The sequence below is a fragment of the Leptinotarsa decemlineata genome, unplaced genomic scaffold, assembly GCF_025532065.1.
Source record: "Leptinotarsa decemlineata unplaced genomic scaffold, Ldec_3_MD MMD2_tig00078422_RagTag_RagTag, whole genome shotgun sequence".
Taxonomy (NCBI): Eukaryota; Metazoa; Arthropoda; class Insecta; order Coleoptera; family Chrysomelidae; genus Leptinotarsa; species Leptinotarsa decemlineata.
The window spans coordinates 20,938,085-20,957,966 of NW_027412747.1; the positions used below are offsets into that span (position 1 = coordinate 20,938,085).

At 37.1% G+C, this 19,882-nt stretch overlaps 1 protein-coding gene across 6 annotated transcripts in view; it reads right to left on the reverse strand.

Annotated features, from left to right (window-relative positions):
- Window positions 1-19,882, reverse strand: part of Cpap1-h (cuticular protein analogous to peritrophins 1-H) — an 86,238-nt gene that overhangs the window by 38,907 nt on the left and 27,449 nt on the right. For all 6 annotated transcript variants that reach the window (XM_074186422.1, XM_074186416.1, XM_074186415.1 and 3 more), the window contains exon 3: window positions 8,399-8,517. In XM_074186422.1, the coding sequence (XP_074042523.1) occupies window positions 8,399-8,517 (119 nt within the window). The remainder of the gene's footprint in view (window positions 1-8,398; window positions 8,518-19,882) is intronic.

Consider the following 19,882-nt stretch of genomic DNA (forward strand, 5'->3'; position numbering starts at 1 on the left):
AGTATCAACGATCCAATCAGCGAGAGGAGTGATTTGAATATAATACTTGGGTGTTGGTTGCTGCTTAGAATTGAATTTGGAGTTGAAAGGCGATTCGTTTCAAGTGGCTGGGAAGTAATTTAACCCAAATTACTTCCCAAATGGATTCGTTATGCATCACAAAGTGATCCACAAACAAATCAGCTTTTCTCAAGGCTAAATAAACAATTGAATTTTTCAGTTCTGAACAAGTGGATTCGAGTGCAGTGAACCGGACTTGGTAAGACATTAACTTTACTTTACCAACTTTTAATCAAGTGAAATCGTTTCTCAGTGTGTTCCTGCCAGGACGTCTAGATTCAACAAGGGAGAACTAAGGAAAAGGCCTCTGTCGCCGCCGTATTTACTGTACCCTCAGCAAATACAGCCAGAGGTACGACAACTCGAACTGTCTACGAGAGTTTTCACGTGGAAACTCTCATTGCATTGATATTCAGCGGCTTTAAAGCCCTTGAGTCCCCAGGGACTTGTCTCACCTTCGGGATAGGCTGTTAGGCAGGTAACTTCGCGGTTTATTGTGTTTATTCTAGATCAGGGATCGATAGGGAACCTTTCAGTCCGGTCCTAGCGGCCAACGTGGAGGCTGATCGTACCCCCGCGATTTTTGTTTAGCATTATTTTTCTGTAGGGAAATAAAAATAATTACGAATCTGATTTTAAAGGTTATTTTCTCGTGTATATTTCTTATACGCGAAAGAGATCCTCCTGGAGTCAAGAGGACTTCCCAGCTTTGGTCTTGTGGGATGCTTGGCGTCGACGAAAGGACCTACTTGCCTAGCCGGGCAGGAAACAAGTCGACACAGTGAGAAAATGAACGACGACTTTCATTTTCGAAGTACGCCGAGTCGTCTACATGTAAAGACATCCATAAATTCATGGATGCAAGCCGATAGATTGGTGGAATAGGCTCCCAGGAATGAGGCAGGCGAAAGATTTCATAATGAAACCATCGCCCAGATTCATGGAAGACTTGCTAAACCACAACCGTAATGTTGTAAGGGCAGTGGTGGATCTACTAATCGGGCAAATCCGACTAAGGAAACATGGGTCTGACAGAAGAAACCCAATGCAGGTTCTATCAAGAAGAAGAAGAAGAATAAACCACACTGTATGTGCTCTGTGAATGGGAAGCGATAGCAAGACCGAGACACGCAAGATGCGGGGAAGAGAAACCAGAGACTGCCAGCTATATAAAAGGGTCAGTGTCAAGGCTATGGAGTCTCATCAAAGATATCAAGCTGAAAAATGAGCTCTAACAACCAAGGAGCATCACAATAGATCTAGAATAGATTAGATTGTCGGGCTAGCTCCCCGACAATCTAATCTAATCTAAAGTCTATATCGGTAAGACGAAAAGAAGCAATGGTACCCGCCTAGTCGAGCACAACCATAGTTGCCGATTGGGACAGATCGAGAAGTTTGTATTCCCGACGGGGAACACAAGATCCTGTTCGAAAACACCGAAAGGCTAGCAACGTCGAATCATTATTCAACAGGAATGTATTTAGAAACCATAGAAATACACAAACATCGAGAGAACCTGAACAGAAAGGAAGAGAGAATATATCTACCAAAGATCTGGCACAAAGCATTGAAAAGCGCCAAAACGAAGTCAAGTCATTCAAATCGCGCGGGAAGCACGGCGAATCCGCCATTAAAGAAAGTGCGCGAATCCGCCATTAAAGAAAGTGCGCGAATCCGCCATTGAAGAAAATGCGCGAATCCGCCATTAGAAAGTACGCGAAAATCAGTCCTATAAAGTGACACGGCAGAAATGAGAGCTTCAGTTTCAGTTAATAGGTACGTCAAGAAGAGTATTTCTACCACGCCAAAATCCGGAAACCAACCAAAACAATATAATAGGGGAGCCCAAGCGGGAATTTCGGGATTTACTAAAGCGCGGCAGATTAATATACAGGGGGATACCTTGTACCCGGTTAAGAATCTCCACCAAATATGAGCCCCATATATAAGGCCGCCTGTCAGGGATAAAGGATCAGATTAGTAGAAGAAAATTGATCATCAGAAATTCTCGAGCGCGTCAGATTGAGGTAGGGTGAGTTAATTACCTGCTAAAAAGTGAATATTCCAGTAATCTGACAATTTGAGAGTGATGTATTTACTTTTTCTCTATCTATTACTCTCTCACTCCGTCCCCACTCTGAATTCTATTGCCATGACACCATCACAGCTGATCACAGAGACTCGTTCATGATGAAGATGAAGATGATGATTGATTAATCAATTAATTGATGGATGTAGCCGTTACTACGTGTTAGGAAATTATAATGAAGAAAAGTGAAATTAAACTTTCTATAAAAAACATAGAAAGTTTCATTTCTCTTTTCTTCATTAATGAATCAAGTGATTATGAAAAATTAAATTTTTTTCAGCATTTAAAAAAATTATATTCTCATAAATACAAGTATTCTACTTAAAAAACATACACTCATTTATTTGTTTGCTATTTCCTGAGCTTTTTAATTAATTGAGTTCAATTAATAAGAAAAAATATTTAAAAATATTGTTTGTGTCAGATTAAGCGAATCCCTCTAAATAATCGTCAGATTATGAGACATCACGTCTAAAACATAAAGATGAACCATATATATCTTAATCTGACGCGCTTGAGTATTTCAAAATGGCGAATTTTTTTTACACATTATAATAATGGCCGCGTCAGATCTAAATCGTCAGGTTATTGAATGAGAGCTTTTTTTGTTGCACCTTAGAAAATCTGACGCGCTCGATTAAATTCTTTTTCTTTTCACTTTTAACCCTTACGTACAACCACCCACATCATGTAAACGACCAGATTAACATACCAACATTATTAATAATACGTAGGACATTGATGATATCAATATATGACGCTCTCGAGTATGTCCATGCAACAGTATTTTTTAACATATTTAAAAATCTATAGCCGCTTCCACCACCGATGAAAGGGTATATATTATATAACATTTTTTCTTCTTATCATCTAAGCTTTGCAACCTAATATGTCTCAATGACGCTCGAGTAATCCCCATTTTGCATCGTGGGCTTTTAGAAGTGTCCTTCTAAAAAGTGGCCTCATTCGTTTGTGTATATGGTCTGAAATACTGGGTGCTTCTCGACATAGAAAGTCTTCTAACGGCAATGCGGGGCTTTGTCCTAATGGAACCCTCTTCTTTAGCTACTCGCGCGACCTTTTATTGACCTTGAAGTAACCCAAAAAGCCGTCCCTGAATCTATAGAGGATATGAATGCCGATTTAACGACCTCAACTGTTCTCGCTGCTGATCGGGTCAAGAGCAAAAATTTCTCAGTACCATGATACCATGGTCTGTCAAGTTTGAAGTGGATTATTCTCCCAGGACGTGAATATCTACTTTATACCCTTGGTACGTGAATAACTTTCAAATCCACGTGAAAATAATAATTACTAGTCATCTAATGACAACATATTGAAGGTTAACGTTGTAGAGAATGACGAGCGTTGTTTTTTCTTCGTAACATTTACAAAAAACCAAGGTAATTGTGACATAACTTTCATTTTCACCTGCTACCAAATTTTATCTTGTATCATCGTGAAAGGTTCTGAGAGGAAATAAAAATGGCGTTTCCAAGTACTGAAGGTGGACTGTGATTTATTGCACGTTTACCAGATATAAATCAATAGACAAGAGATTCACTTTCTATATTAACGCAACTCTGAAATCAATAAATGTAATCTGGCCTTGAGCATTCGTATATACTCAAACAGAAAATCTCATACGTCTGCTTAAAATTTTATCTAAGGTGGAACAGGGTCGGATCGGGAGTTAGTTCAAGAGGTTTTTTGGTTTCACGAACATTTTGATTAGGTAACTTTTGGTAGTGGGTGACTTCAGGATATTGGAATTTACTGTTCCTACTCCTTAATGTTGTTCAAATGAATATGAAGATAAGTCGTTCAGTTTTAGCTGATCCGGACAACTGTTAAGTATTGTTCTTGAGTTGTCACTGACCCAACAAAAAAAACACAAAAATTTTGGGAAAAAATGTGTTTATTTTTCAGCATAATCTTCTTGCAGCTCTGTACAACCCTTACAACCCTTGTATCCCTTGCAGTGACATCTACATATCAGTAGCAGGCTCACGACATTAGAAATACCGGAAAACAGTCAGTAATTCTTGCGGACTGATTCGCTGGACTTGTAGAGGACGTTAAGAGTTCCAATCTTAAAAACAATTTTAGACTTTCTGATTGGTGGGAATTTTTACGAGATTATTTGAATTACATCACTTGGAATGTTTATTTAACAATCGATTTACAGAAATTTCTACTGGGGGAGCAGTTTCGAATATATTATTAAACCTAATGAAAGATGTAGATTTTCTTCATCCTTGTGAAAATTTTCCAAAAATGTACATAATTAAGCTATTCATAAGAATAAAAAATTTTTATAGTATCAAATATACCAATAGAGATATCAATAATACCAAAGGTAAAACTGTGAAAAGGAAACTTAAGATTGTATTGATGTTGTTAATGAAAGTTTAAGTTAAGATTACATAAAATAACAAAAGTCACTTCTATTCATTCCATCTTTAGTGGACTTATTTATTTCAGAGGATATAAAATGATTATATAATATAAGCATTATTCTATTACCGTAACTTCATTTTAATTTTCTATCTAATGAATTTGATTTACAAAATAAAGTAATTTAATTTATTTCTTAAAAGCCAATTCATCATAAATAATAATAAATTGGCAACATAGTTGAATATTCTCTATTATTACTGCGAAAGTTGTTCAATTAGCAATATACAAATTGAATGGAATAATATGCCCTTCACACTATAATTTTATATTTCACAGTGAGCCCACGTACTATACTAGGACGTAAGAGTAAGTATTTTTATTAGTGTATATCGCTGAGAGGTCATTTTTCTCAGTGAACCAGGTCGTTTATCACTCAAAATCTTCGGTTCGGAGTTGGGACACCGAACATCAAAGGATCCGACGTTAATGTCGCTTCTCTGTGGTAGGTATTCTCGGGTTTAGCTGCAATTTTGCGAATTGAACCATTCAGAAAATAAACTAGGAGGGAGACATTAAAGAAAAGCATTGTTAGTGGGCATAAAGTAAACTCCACCTATTATAATATAATTTCTTCAGTCCGATCCTGGAGCTAATTTCGAACCGAATACAATTCTCGCTAGAAAATGATATTGAAAAAGAACAGCATGCGCGGTTGCGGTCTGAATATTTCACTTTCTATTAGATACTATTTTCATTGCATTGTTCTCTTGCAACTACAGATCAAGCAAGGATAAACGACGGTGACTTTTAACACCTGTCGTCGTTGCACGATATTCTGCACGTGGAAAATATAAACCTACATTTTTTGATAATTATGTTTATTAGAGAGCGGCAAGATAACTATGTAATATTTTATAAAGCGTCCGCGTAAAGTGCGTGCCGCTAAAACTTAGAAATTCGTTCCGGTGTGATTAAAGCAGTGTTGACAATGTCAAACTAGCAAATTACATCCATCACATTTCCATCACAATGGAATTACAAACAACTATTTTTCAGCCACACTGAAACCATAATGGATCGTGGAGTTATTTATCCTAATCAACGAAATTTTGCGGAATGGTATCCCTACTCCGTAGGGATAAATTTAAAAAATAGGTGTTTATACGGAAGTAATAACAAAAACAATCTATTTGTCATTACTATACATGAGAAAACAAATTTTCAACAAGTCCGATTCCCATTCGTCGAAATTTCTTGAAAGGAAAGAAGTGACAGTTCCGTTACAAGGAAATTATTTCCTATATTATTTGCCAATTCCAACCGGTCTAGATCCTTCTGGTCGGTAGCTAAAGCTGTTAATCAGAACTTTACAAAATCCACCATTAACACAGGGGGTTGGTTCATTGCAACAACAGCCATAGAAAAAGCAAACCGACTAGCTGAACAATTTGCGTCCTACTCCACAGTCGATTTTCAGGGAAAGGCACTGCCCACTATTATTTCCACACTACAATCTACAATGCCGGACCTTCTATCGAATGTTACCCATATTTGGAATGACGCAATCCAATATAGCAGACCAACATCGAGTGGTCCCAAGCTGAGATCATTCACAGAGAGGAACATTGGTTTGGGAGAAAGTTCAAGAAAGCCGCATACATGCTGTCCAACAACGTATTCAGCCAACCTAGGGTAGAAATACGCAACATATGGAAACCCATCATCAAGCGAAAAATGGCCAACTCCCGCCAAACGGTCATCTCCTACTGAACCAGTGAAGCGAAAAAAATGGAAATCGGGGCTAAGTGAAAGTACTCAAACGACCATAAATGTGGATACAAACAATCGAAACTTCGTGAACTAACATGTCTTGAAATCTCTTAACTTTTTATTTTATTTTCATTTTTATTTCTTTGTTCAATCGTTCTATTTTTAGTCACCTCAGTTTTCTGTGTAGAGCGAGAGACAACAACAACATCCCCAAAGGTTTTCTGCTGAAATCGCCAATCCCAGAAGAGAGAGCTGAACGCGCCAGCCGAGAACTGATAAGGTCTCAAATCAATTTTCACCGTTGGAAGAGGTCAACTTTGTTGCAGGATGCCTCGAAACGATTTGAAGAAAGACATTGGAAGATACCCACAGAGAATACCCACAACAGAAAGTGGGGGAAGTTAGTGAGGAAATAATGCCCAGATACAGACCGAAAACAGGACAACTATGAAGCCGCCAACGACATCAACATGAGTTCCCACCGCTCCCGGGAATAGAGGAATCCTTGTTGAGGAAAGGCCTTAATTTCGCCATTGCGCCAACATCTGTGCCCACTTTGGAGATAATTACGGCAGTGATATCCACCAGTTCCCTTATTGACCAGACCGAGGCAGAAGAATTCAGATGAAAAATCAGAGAACTGCATGATCAAGAACCAGTTTCAACATCTAACATCATCAATGAAGAACGTAGAGCTCCGAACGGCATACGTAGAGACAACACAATCAAAATCCTACCTGCAGATAAAGGAAACGCTACTGTGATGATGGATACTGTTCTCTACGAACAGAAGATCGAAGAGGTTCTTCAGAAGGGACGATACACAAAGATCGTACGGGACCCTACTGCATCAATTGAAAGAAAGTTGTTTCAGATTTTGAAAAAACACCAAGTTTATTTTTCGGACAAGGAAAGATCATCGCTAACACCGCATCATAGTAATCCCCCTCACTTGTATGGATTACCGTTTAGACCGATCTTCAGCTCCAGAGATTCGGCTACTCAAAACTTGTCATCTCCCACTGAACCAGTGAAGCAGAAAAAATGGAAAGCGGGGATAAGTGAACGTATTCGAACGACCCATAAATAGTCATCTCTCGGAGAAATCAGTACAGTCATCACACAGAAGAATTGCACGACAACCTCATCACTTCAAAGAATGATATGGTGTACTTGACAGATCTGTATACATTATTTATTGATGTCAGTCTCCAACTTCAAGGTGACGACTTGAATTCAATTGAAACAAAAAATATAATTGCTGCTTTTGTAGCCAAATTGCTCTTATACAAGAATTATATCGGCACACGTGAGTTTCGCAAATTCCCTAATTTGTCAGCAGTATCCTTCAACGACGACGACTTGCTCGTTTACTGCCAACATTCAGAGAACCTCCACAGCGATTTCGCAGAACGATTCCAGGACATTTTAAAATTGGAAATACCCGACTGGGTGTTGGATCCTTTTTCAAATGTCAACACATCAGGATCACCTCAGCTGGAAGAAGAACTCATAGAACTGATAACGAACGAGGAAATAAAAATAAAATTTATGGAAGCTGACGCCCACTTCTTCCGCCATCCCACCCACCGATTGTGATGAGTCAGTCTCCAACCATGGTCATCAAATCCTTATTCTGAATTACTGTAGGTCGATCATTTCGGGGGTCACGAGGCCGTGGAATGAATATTTATTGAGATTTGGAGTTGCAAAAACTCATGATATCAAAACAGACAAAACTACCTACTACTTAACCAGGTTTTTGGGGAAAAATATGTATCTGTTTACATTTGGTCAAGAACGTTTTCCCTTTCAGTAACAATACAAATCAGTTTGAATTTTTTTCCTGATATTCTTCCACGAATAAAAAGCAACGCATTTACAACCTTGAATTCGACACTGACTTTATTAAGATGAATAAATTCATACTGTTTAATTGCACACATTAATGTGTAATGATAACAACTGAATAAATGCACTCCTAAGCAGCAGTGCATACTTAATTTATTTTTCACGGTTCGTTATGCTCAAAGATACACTCCTGATAATTTTTTCAAGCAGCAGATAATAACTTACTTCTTCTTCCGAGGTCTCAGGAAGTGCCGTAGTTGTAGTTGTAGTCGTCGTGGTTGACTTGAACTTTAGAGATGTCGGTCTCGCACAATACACATTTTGTACGCTAAGCCAAAGTACACCTGAAACAAAAATTTGTAGAGAATAAGTGACTGATTATCAGATTCAATATACTTCATTAGAACTATGAAATGTAAATCAATTCACTGAATTTGTTGTATTGAAAAAATCCACCCCAAAGGTGCTACATCGTTCCCGTCTGTTTAAAAGCGAACATATGCCTCTCCAGAATCGAAATCAACCTTGGTGTTACTTTTGATTATAAATTATCATTTAGATATCATATACTGAATATAACAAACAAAGCCTCAAAGATGTATGGGTTTGTAGTTCGCAACTCTAGGCAATTCAACAATGTTACCTGAATCAAACATTTGTATATCACTATCATTAGAAGCATTTTGGAATATGTTTCCATTATCTGGTGTCCTCAATATAACTGTTACAAGTAGGTATATCATAAAAAAAGTTCCTGAGATATCTTCACTTCAAGAAACAGGTAAGTATGACCTTGATATTTCCAAAGCAGTGCTACTTGGAAAGTACAACATACAACCACAGCATCGAAGTTCCAAATATGGGACAGAAAGTCGCCTGTTTTATTTATTTATGTATTTATTTGCCACTGAGGTACAGTATGTACATATGGTATGTCAATAACTTAAAATTAAGTAAAATCATTGCTCAACGGAAATCATCTTCCAGGAATTCATCACAACTATAGTAACATTTCTGCAGCAGCAATTGCTTTACTCTACCATGAAACACTTTATCAGAGGTAATTTGATCTGCTCTGGTAATTTATTATACAGATTTATGGCATTATACAAAGGGGACTTTTTATATTTCGTTGACTTATGACTTGGAATACGCAAAACATCACCATGACGTGTGTTGTAACTGTGCACCGTTGCGTTTGTTTCTAGTTCATGGATGTTAGATCTAGCAAATCCTATACATTTAGGAATGTATATGGAGGGAGCCGGTAATAATTTTTCCCTAACGAATACTGGTTTACAGCTGTCTCGGTGTTCAATGCTGAAAATTAGTCTAACAATGCGCTTTTGTGCTACGAATACTCTGATGAATTCATTTGCTGTTGATCTTTGTTTCCGAAAGCCATATAGATGATCGCTCAAGATGTTGAAGACTTCCAAATATTTGAGGATATGGTGGTTTACGACTTTCTCCATGAGTTTTTATATCACCGTTAGCAAATAGACTGGTCTATAGTTATTTGGAAGATATTTATTGCCCTTTTTTGAAGCTCCTGACATATGCTTCACAACCCTAAAATATAATGTCAATATCTTCAACTACTACAAAATGGCGGAACTTTTAATAATTGCCTGAACACATTGACATTTAACTATATAATATGAGGTAATTAGCTTGAGGTCAGTTCAGAAGATACTCGAAATGGTTGCCTTGAACTTCTTGACACATGAACAGCCTATCCGATGTTTCACGCCGAACATTCTCAAACATACTAACGTCAATATCTTTTCAAATATTTATTATTCTCTGCCATATATTCATTACTGAAGCAGGTTCAGTTTCGTATACCTTTTGTTTCAAATAACCCCATAAAAATAGTCCAAAGGTGTCAGATCTGGCGAGCTGACCGGCTATTCTGTAGGAATAGTTTATTACTTGTATGGAGTAATGTGGTGGTACTCCATCTTGTTGGAATACAATATCAATATCAAATTCATTAGCATTCGCTTCGACGACTTCAGTGATGAGAGGATCAACAGTAGTTTCCAGCGTATTCAAAAACAGTTCCCCTGTTAAATTTTAAACAATAAAAAGAGGTCCTACAATATGGTTTCCAAATATTCCTGCCCAAATTTTAATTTCTTCTGGATATTGGGTATGTGTTTTGCAATTTTGTCTGTGAACTTTGCCGTTTGAAAAAAATGTACGTTCGTCACTAAAACAGATATTGTGGAGATAGGTAGGATGCCTTGCAATGGTTTCCGTCATGATTTCGCAGAATTCTGTTCTTCGATCAGGGTCATCTTCAATTAATTGGTGTACCATTTCAATTCTGTATGGATGATACCTATTCATCTTCAAAAGTCTCCACATAGTAAAAAGAGACATCTCACAAACATTCGCGACGGAATAAGTAGACTGTTTAGGATTTTCTACCATCTCACCAATTATTTGCACTTGCTGTTCTTCCGAAATGGACGGATGACCCGGTAGCTTTTTGTTATGTACACTACCAGTAGTTGTGAATTTGGATACAAGTTCTCTCAAATATTTTCTACAGATAGGACGATTTGGAAAACGTTCATTGAAAATGCTTTCGGTCTCGTGAAAGTTACGCGTCGCACCGTAAATAAAAATCGCTTCAATTTTTTCTTCCAATGGACGAGAATCGACCATTTTAAAGATTGTTGACGTGGCACCTTTCTACTAGTAAACCCGAAAACTAAATGAGAATATTCTAACTGAACAATGACGTTCATTGTAGTACTGACATTTTTTGACGTTTTTATAAACAAAAAATAACTCAACAAACCTTATCGGATATTCTCTCATAAAAATACAAATTAATTCAAAGAACTAAAATTATAAAAAAAAAGGAAAGAAGAAAAAAAATCACATCAAAGGTGCTGCTTCGTTCCTTCCTGTTCATAAAAGAGGACATATGCCTCATCGCTCACAAGTGATTTTGGCGAAATTGGGAACACGTGTTGTTGAAATTGCCTTATGGCAGATAAAAAAGAAATATTGTTAGAAATATCGATATTAATATGTTTGTCTGCAGGAAATTATTAAATGTTTCGCCATTTTGTAGTAGGTGAAGATATTGACTTCATGTGAAGTATTCGTCAGGAGCTTCAAAATGATGTGTCATAAGACTCCCCTTTCCATTTAATTTTTTTCCCAGTCGCCATCTTGAAAGTTTCATCTCTGTCAGTTTCACTTCAGAATAAAGTATTCATGCATCAATTTCATCATCCCAAATTTCAATTTTTTGGGTTGACCAGTTCAAAAAATGAAAGGGGGGGACATTAAAGAAATGCACTGTAATTGAATGAACATCGTGATATCAGCCAAGGATGCAGTTATTTTCCTGAAGGCATTTACTAAATCCTACTGTGTAGAAATATTTATTTCGGAATATTTGGTAACGATTGCGACACACCCAAGGTTTTTCTTATTCTATTTCCTGGTTATCTTCAGCAAATACTTATAGAACCATCATAACTGTTTATAGACACGTTTATGTGCTAATTATTATTACACACACATTATGACACCCAAATATGCAACAGTTTGTTTTTCAGACATCATTCGTTTTGTAATACGAATACTTGCAAAAACCGTTAATGTGTTACGAAACATGATATTGTATCAATCTATCCATATAATTCGAAACTTTATGAACCACGCCTCTAAAAATCGCCTCATTCGGATAAAGTTGTGGAAAAATCCACATTCACTTAATCTAGCGAGACTAACAAGAACCACATTCGCTCATTGTTATTTTATCATCGCTGAAGATATTTTCATTAGCAGTAAAACAACATGAAATGTTAATCTTATTGCGAGATCAAGTCTCTGACGACCATGGAAGCCTTCACCTACATCAAACGGTATGCTGCACCAAGTCTACCATTGACATATGATATAGGTGCGTGTCTTAGACGTACCTACATATTTGGTCTGCATTCGTATAAAAAGATCATTCGTCGTTTATGGAAAGACATCTGTTACGTATCAAGTTTGATACATTTGTTGACGGTTTCACTTGATTGTTTTTTTCTTAAGAAATTGGGTAACTGGCGATTGACATACATATGTTATATTTAATATTGTTATTGCGATAATGTTGAACAAGAGACAATGTGTGATATATTTAGATTATTCATAACCACATATACAATATGATAAAATGTTTGGTATAGTCGATATAAACGATATAAACGATATTGTGTACTATTACAGTTGGCAGCACTCTCAAACGCCACTCTCAAAAGCATGTTACGGTGACGAATAGAAATCGGGGAATGCGAGGATGGTTATCGCCGTCGTATTCAGTTCAGAAACGGATCGCGATTTGATTGTTGAAATTCGATATTGGTGCAGTTATAATTACTTAACAGTTTTGTGATCTGTTTGAAATGTGGCGTCCATGGACAAATGACAATAGTAATAACGAGTGTGATAAAAATGAAGACTTTTTCCAGTGTAGTGATTCCAATAGCGATGGTGAACAATGCGAAGAAGGGATACCAGTGAATACGATTCGGATGCATTTGAATATTGAAACTCAGAGAGTATGTTTCAATGTATCTAAGAATCTTCATCTCAAGTTTGGTTTCGAGGGAAACAAACTATTACAAACAGCATCAGATTTGACCAAAATTCCTTTCTCAACTGTACGTAATACAGTCAAAAACAAACCTTATGAACGCAAAACGCGATACAGGATTACCAAAACCTTTAGATGTTCATCCAATAAAATCATTGAAAACAACAATATTCGACTGTTACAAAAGCAATGAGATCATAAGGATTTCATAAGGAAGAAATTGAATACTTCCGGCCACAACGTGAGCTGTTGTGACAAAACTCTTCAGAATTGGATAAAGAAACTATATAATTCAGATTTAAAATAATAAACAAACGTCAATAATAATAATAATAACCTGGTCTTCTTCAATAACATTGGAGACCTTGGCTTATCAAAGCGCCTGACGTTTGCTTTTCTCAGGTCGAGTGGGCTGAAGTCGAAAACTGAGGGGTTCATCATGGCTTGCCAGGATGGTGTCTTCAACACCTTAGTCTACCGCAGTTACGTGATGGGTATAGAGGTTCCTGACACAAGGTGCAGGGCCTGCCGCGAGGCGCCCGAGACCCTAATGCACTTGCTATCAGCATGTCCAGCATATGCGGTCTCGGCCTATATTCATCAACATTAACATCAAATGTTAATTTATGATCGAATATTACCCCTAGGTATTCGATCTCATTACATTTCAGCAGATCTGAATCCTGTAATACATACGGGAATGTATAAACCTCTTTTTTTCGACTATAACTCACTACTTTACATTTCTCCACATTGAGTTTCAATTTATTGTTGCTACACCAAGCAACAAGAAATTCTAATTGAAATTGAAAATTTACACAATCACCTACTTCCTTAATTATAGAAAATAATTTCAAGTCATCCGCAAAGCATAACCGCTCACAAGCTAAACTTTCACATAAGTCATTAATAAACAATAAAAACAAAAGAAGACCTAGGTTGGAGCCCTGAGGCACATCAGAAGAAGCTATATGTGTTCTAGATTTATAACCGTTATAGGACACGAATTGTTTTCTACATGTCAGATAGGATTGCATCAGCTGACAGGCAAAACTCATCAGTTTATTGAGCAAGACACCATGATCAATTTTATCAAATGCTTTAGAAAAATCCGTGTATATAACATCAACTTGGCCATTGTTATCTAATGCCTCGGAAATAAATTGAGTAATAATGACTAGATTTGTAACAGTAGAACGCTTAGTAACAAATCCGTGTTGATGTTGAGATAGTTGCCGTTGAACAGAAGCATATATGCGATTATATAAAATAATCTCAAAAATTTTAAAAAACATACATAAAATAGATATGGGTCTGTAATTCTCTAGCAAGCAAGCAGTTATGGAAAGCAGAAGAATAGTGGAATTGCGTAACGAATACTTAGAACAAATAATTAAATATAGACAAGAACAACGGCAAACTTTCTATTCGGATGAAACTTTGTATGACACTCACGACACAGTTACGAAAGCGTGGACTGATGGTTCGAGAATGTGTACGCCTAACATGTCTGCAAACAAAGGATCGCGACTATTCATTGTGCATTGCGGAGGTGAAGGATGGGTTCCCAATTCTTTGAAATGACATGTAAGAAAACTTGAGGACTGCAATTTTGACTATCATAAGAACATGGAAGCTAATATTTTCGAGGAATGGTTTGAAAACACATTGAATCCAAATTTGGAAGCGAATAGCGTAATAGTTCTTGACAACGCTTGACATTCGCGACAGCTTATCAAAGTACCGAATAAAAATTCGAGGAAAGATGAAATACGAAGTTTTTCAATGAATAACAAGGGACCCAAAAAAACAAGTGATTACGAGGAATCACACAAGGTCATTTTGCACGTCGTTTCATGAGCATATGGACGATTTCTTCATCTCACCTTCGTTGTTAATACGAAAAAACTTTCGGACTTGATGACTGAGATGAAGATTCCAAGAATAAAATGGAAGATTTCTTGGAATGGTATAATAACAAACTGCACATGTGTCTCCAAGAAAATGACGGGTTCCTCTACTGTATCGTTCATCATAAAGTATGAAAAATCCCAAATTTGCCAAGGTAAGACTTCAATAATCTACGGATAATGAATTTGTGAAATATTTGTGGACAGCCTTATTGAGAATGCAAATGAAGAAATAGGTGTGTTGCAAACTCGAAGATATTTTTAAATATAATACAAATACAAATATGTTGCATAATTAATTCGACGAATTATCATTGAGATCGGGACATAGATCCTTGAAATCTTCAATTTCGCAGATGATTAAGATATTTGAAAGAATATTCTTTTGAACAGTCGCCAATGCTAATGAGTGTGTAATACGGTAATACTCATAATAAAAATGAACGTTCACTAATGGTAAAAATGGAAATTAAGCAGCGATCTTATCTAGGACAGAGGTTAAATTACCTCCCATCAGTCGCTTATGACTGTAAAAGTTGATTATAATAATTATGTCTACTATCTTAAGGATGATCATTAATATTTGAATGAAATTCCATTATGAAATTCCATCATCATCCAAAATAATACTGCGAAGAGAAGATATTCCATTTTTTTGTTTGTAAAGGATACAATCAAAATTACTCAGGCTAATTGAAAAATTATTTCACCTCTAGTAAACTAAAATACGGTCAGTGAGTGACATGGGCTGTATTCAATTTAATAAATTAGAGATCCTTGCGAAAATGACAATAATATATCAGATGATGTAAAAAGTAAGATGCAGAAAGCGCCAAACGTGATGGCGAGCCCGCCCCCATGCGCACAAACTCATTTTCAATATAACGCCCGCTAGAGCTCTTGCAAGACATACAAATGCTCTGCACAGAGGCGTATCATTACTTGTCCTCCAATGCTGTTGGCGTTTGGCATTGTCTGAATAATTTGTGTTGTTTCTGAAAAAATGTCATCGCATAACAGAAAAACAGTCATCCAGAGTCAGGCACGTGAAGTAATTTTTTAAGTGTTCAACTCCTTTCATCTCTCGCTACAGGAAACATTAAATAAATTCAAAAAATAACTATTTCAACAATAATTTTCATTTTGTATAAGGTATTTCAATAAGAACTATTGAAAGAGTGAGTAAAGAAGGAAAGTAAGAAGCAATTAATTTATGAAAATAACGAAGGAGTGAAATTTTCCACCCCAAGAAAGAAGTGGCCTAAAAGAGCACCAGTAAATAATATTCCCGAGTTTGAGTATTTCAAAATTAGACGGATTATTTACGACTTTTATAAGACAGAAGGGTGTCGTCTTACGGAAAAAGTTCCAACAGAAAATTAATGACGTTTTGGGAATTGTGGCTTCCGAAACATCTCTTTGTAGAATTTTAAAGAGAATATGTGTCAAATGGAGAAGGACTGAGAATAATAGAAAAATTCCAATAGATAAAATGGACATGAGAGCATTGAGGATCAAGTGTTTACAAAAAAGCAATTATTTCCGTAGCCAACAGCTCCCAATTGTGTTTGTTGATGAAACATACCTTCATAGTGGACATACATCTTCCAAGAACTCGACGGATCAACCAAAGGGTTATTTAAAAATATTACGAAGGGACCAAGACTCATTATTGTCCATGCAGGAGGTGACATTGGCTTTATACCTAGTTGTCGGCCTATATTTAAATCAGGCACAACATCAGGAAATTATCATTCAGAAATGAATTCTGAAATTTACCTGTGAATTCAATAGTCGTGACCGATAATGCCCCATACCATAATATTCAAATTAATCCAGCCCCCAACACAAATTCCAGGAAGGCTGACATGGTGAAGTGGCTGCACGAAAAAAAAATTATGTTCACCTCCAACATGCCTAAACCCAAATTATACGAGTTGATCAAGGTTAGTGAAAAGCATCATATTAGATACAAATGTGATGAGATTCTGCTTGAACACTGAAAGTTTTGAGACTTCCACCCTATCATCCGGATTTGAATGCCATTGAACTCATTTGGGCTACTGTCAAAAACAACGTGTCCTAAAAGAATATTACTTTCAAGTTGGAAAATGTGATGAAACTGGCGGAGCACGAGTTTAATCAAATCAGTTCTGAGGAATGGCAAAGCGTTGCCGACATGTAGTAGATATAGAGCGGAAATATTAGGAAAATGAAACATTCACAGACGTTCAAACAGAGGTAAATCCAGTGATTATTAATTTAAATGACAATAGGAACACAAACACAATCAGCAGTGAAGATGAAGAAAATTTGTATTCAGATAGTGACTGATTAAATTTTATTTTTGGATAAGTGTATCATTATGTAACATTTCAATGAATTGTACGACTACCTAAAATACTGAATAAAATATGAAAAGGAATTACAAAGAAGTCATGTTCCTTTTGCTACTCTAATTGAAACTAATTATAGGTACGACACTGTAAGTAAGTTATTCAACCAATTTAAAGTCACCCATCTTCCAGCAAAGCAAGATGAAAAAACTACCAAAGTATTATATTGTTTCAACAGTTTTATCCGTTTTAATGTCATGTGTTCTTACAGCACTCAATAAATATTCATGGGTCACCGAAATGCGCTAGAGTTCCATCTTGTACCTGAATACCACATATTCTGCCTCATTCCTAAATTTACCTCTTCCTTGTTCATCTTTCACTGCCTGAACCACTGTGCATACTGTTTTTGGCGAGTACATTGGCTTGGGATGTGGGGGTTGAGCAAACTGGCCATCGGATGCCTGCTTCCACGTAGCCCCGCTGGATACGGGAATGACAGAATCACTTGTGGTTCTGTTCTTCCCTAACTGAATAGCATCCCAACGATAGCTTAATCCTAAGGTGTGTGTATCCGTGCCGAGAGGATGAATTTCACTGAGCCTATCAGCTGTCTCTACGGAACCTTCGACATACCGGGCGACCTCTCGTCGTAGCATCGCCTTGTCACGGTAATGCGGGGCTCTGCCGTGATTGACCTTCTTTTCCTAGATACGCGTGGGACTTATTTGGACAGAGTGAACGTAAAAATTCTTTCTGGCGCTGAGTCTACAGAGGAGATGGATGTTGAGCTTACGACTCCAACTGGCCTCCCTGTAAATTTAGATCAGGAGAGAGTCTATGGAGGAGATGGATGTCGAGCTTACTACTCCAACTGACCTCCCTGTAAATTTAGATCAGGAGCGAGAGCTTCTCAACTCTCCAAGTCCTGATCCAGTAACTGAACCTGAAAAAAAGGTTTGGTGGTGCAGCCAGGAAACGACTCAAGAGCGGGGTACCTTATGAAACCACCTTGCACCAAATTCTTGAGCGGCGTACGCAGAATCTGTCTCAGGTGCAGGAACAAACCCCCCATGAGCAGGTTAGCGAACGTTTGCGCTCAAGTGATGATTCACCAAAACCAGGGGAGAAAAAGCCGTGCACGGTTGATTCCAAGGCATCGTCAGGTAGAGCTGACGTGCAAAAACCCTCATTGTTGCGGATATCAAGGTGGGAATCTTGCACCTTAACTATCCGACTACCTCATTAACGATGAAACAGCAGAGCATATATTTGGTGCCTGCCCCGCTGGGGACCGAATCAGGTTTTTAGAGTTCGACAGAGCCGTACTCTTACCATCTGACCTGAAAAACCACTCACCATACAAACTAATCGGCTTCGTTAAGAAGCTGTTTTTATTTGGTCGAGTATGAATAGGTGTGAGCCACAATAAACCCTTGCGGGTTGAGGTGGAGGGTCAAATAGACCCACTCACTTTAGACCTAATCTAACCTTTCAAGTATTATTGTGAGTTATTTTGTAGGGACTGTAAATAAATCGGAAGAAATACTGGTCCTATTAAATTTATATTCACAATTCCTGAACAAACATTGACTTCAAAAAGTATTTTGGTGATGAATCGTTTTTTACGTAAAGCTTTTCTTCGGTCCATATGTGTGATTCGTAATGGCATTTCTATTGAAAGTAGCATCATCGGTGAATAAAATATGATTGATGAAATTGATATTTCGATTGCTTTCCGTTCAGAACCTATCGCAAAATCCAATTCTTTGAAGATAATCTTCATGTAGCGATTCTTGAACGGTTGTTAAGTGATAGGGATGAAGCTGCTGTTCTTTCAATTTTCTCCAAACCATCATGTGACCAACATCTAATTGAACAGCTATTATCGTTTTTTGCCCTATATTCACTGAAATCAACCTTGAACAGATCATCCCTGCTAAACGTTTATTACGCCTTAGCCTACTCAGCTATTAGCTATAATATCACCACATGGGGACAAGCTACAGAACGGAACCGGGTATTCATGATCCCGAAACGCATTATTCGATTAATATAAGCCTGGAATACCGTGAATCGTGTAGACCAACTTTTAAATCTCAAAAAATTCTTACCGCAACAGGTATATATTTATTCAAATTATTGATAGACACACATAGGAATATCATCAACCTACAAAAAAATTCAGATCTTCATCAATACTCTACGAGAAAACAGGAGAATATACATCTCAGAAGCTTCAAGCACCTCTCGTATAAAAAATCACCAGAGTGGGCAGGAAGTTACTTTTATAACCTGCTGCCGAAGGAAATAAAAAATACCACCGTTAACAGATTCAAAAAGCTTGTAAAAACTCTACTGGCTGACAATCCGCTTTATAATATTCAAGAATTCGTAGATCTTCTAAATGTTAATAAATAGTAATTTTGCATTCAAATCTGGGTGAGAATACTTGTTTATTGTACTGTTTCTTTAACATTTTTATGTCATTAATTCTACCTTTTTTTTTATTTTTTTTTTCAATATAATGTTAAATTTTAAAGATTGTATCCGGTTGTATCCGATGATTGTAACTAACGAACCTACACTTATGTGGCTAATGAGGTAATAAAGTCTATCTATCTATCTATCCTTCTTCTGCTTCCAGGGTTTTTTTTTTCGACAAATTCTAAAATCTCCTCATCATTTGTATCCATTTTTGAACGGCCACTATTACTAGCAACTTGCGGTAGCAAAGGACCCGTCTTCCGTAAACGATGATCAATGGAAAGAAGTTATCTTCTGTTTGGTGTATTCCGATTGTGGGATATGTTTCCGCATAACGCCTTCTAGCAGCTGCACTATTCCTTCG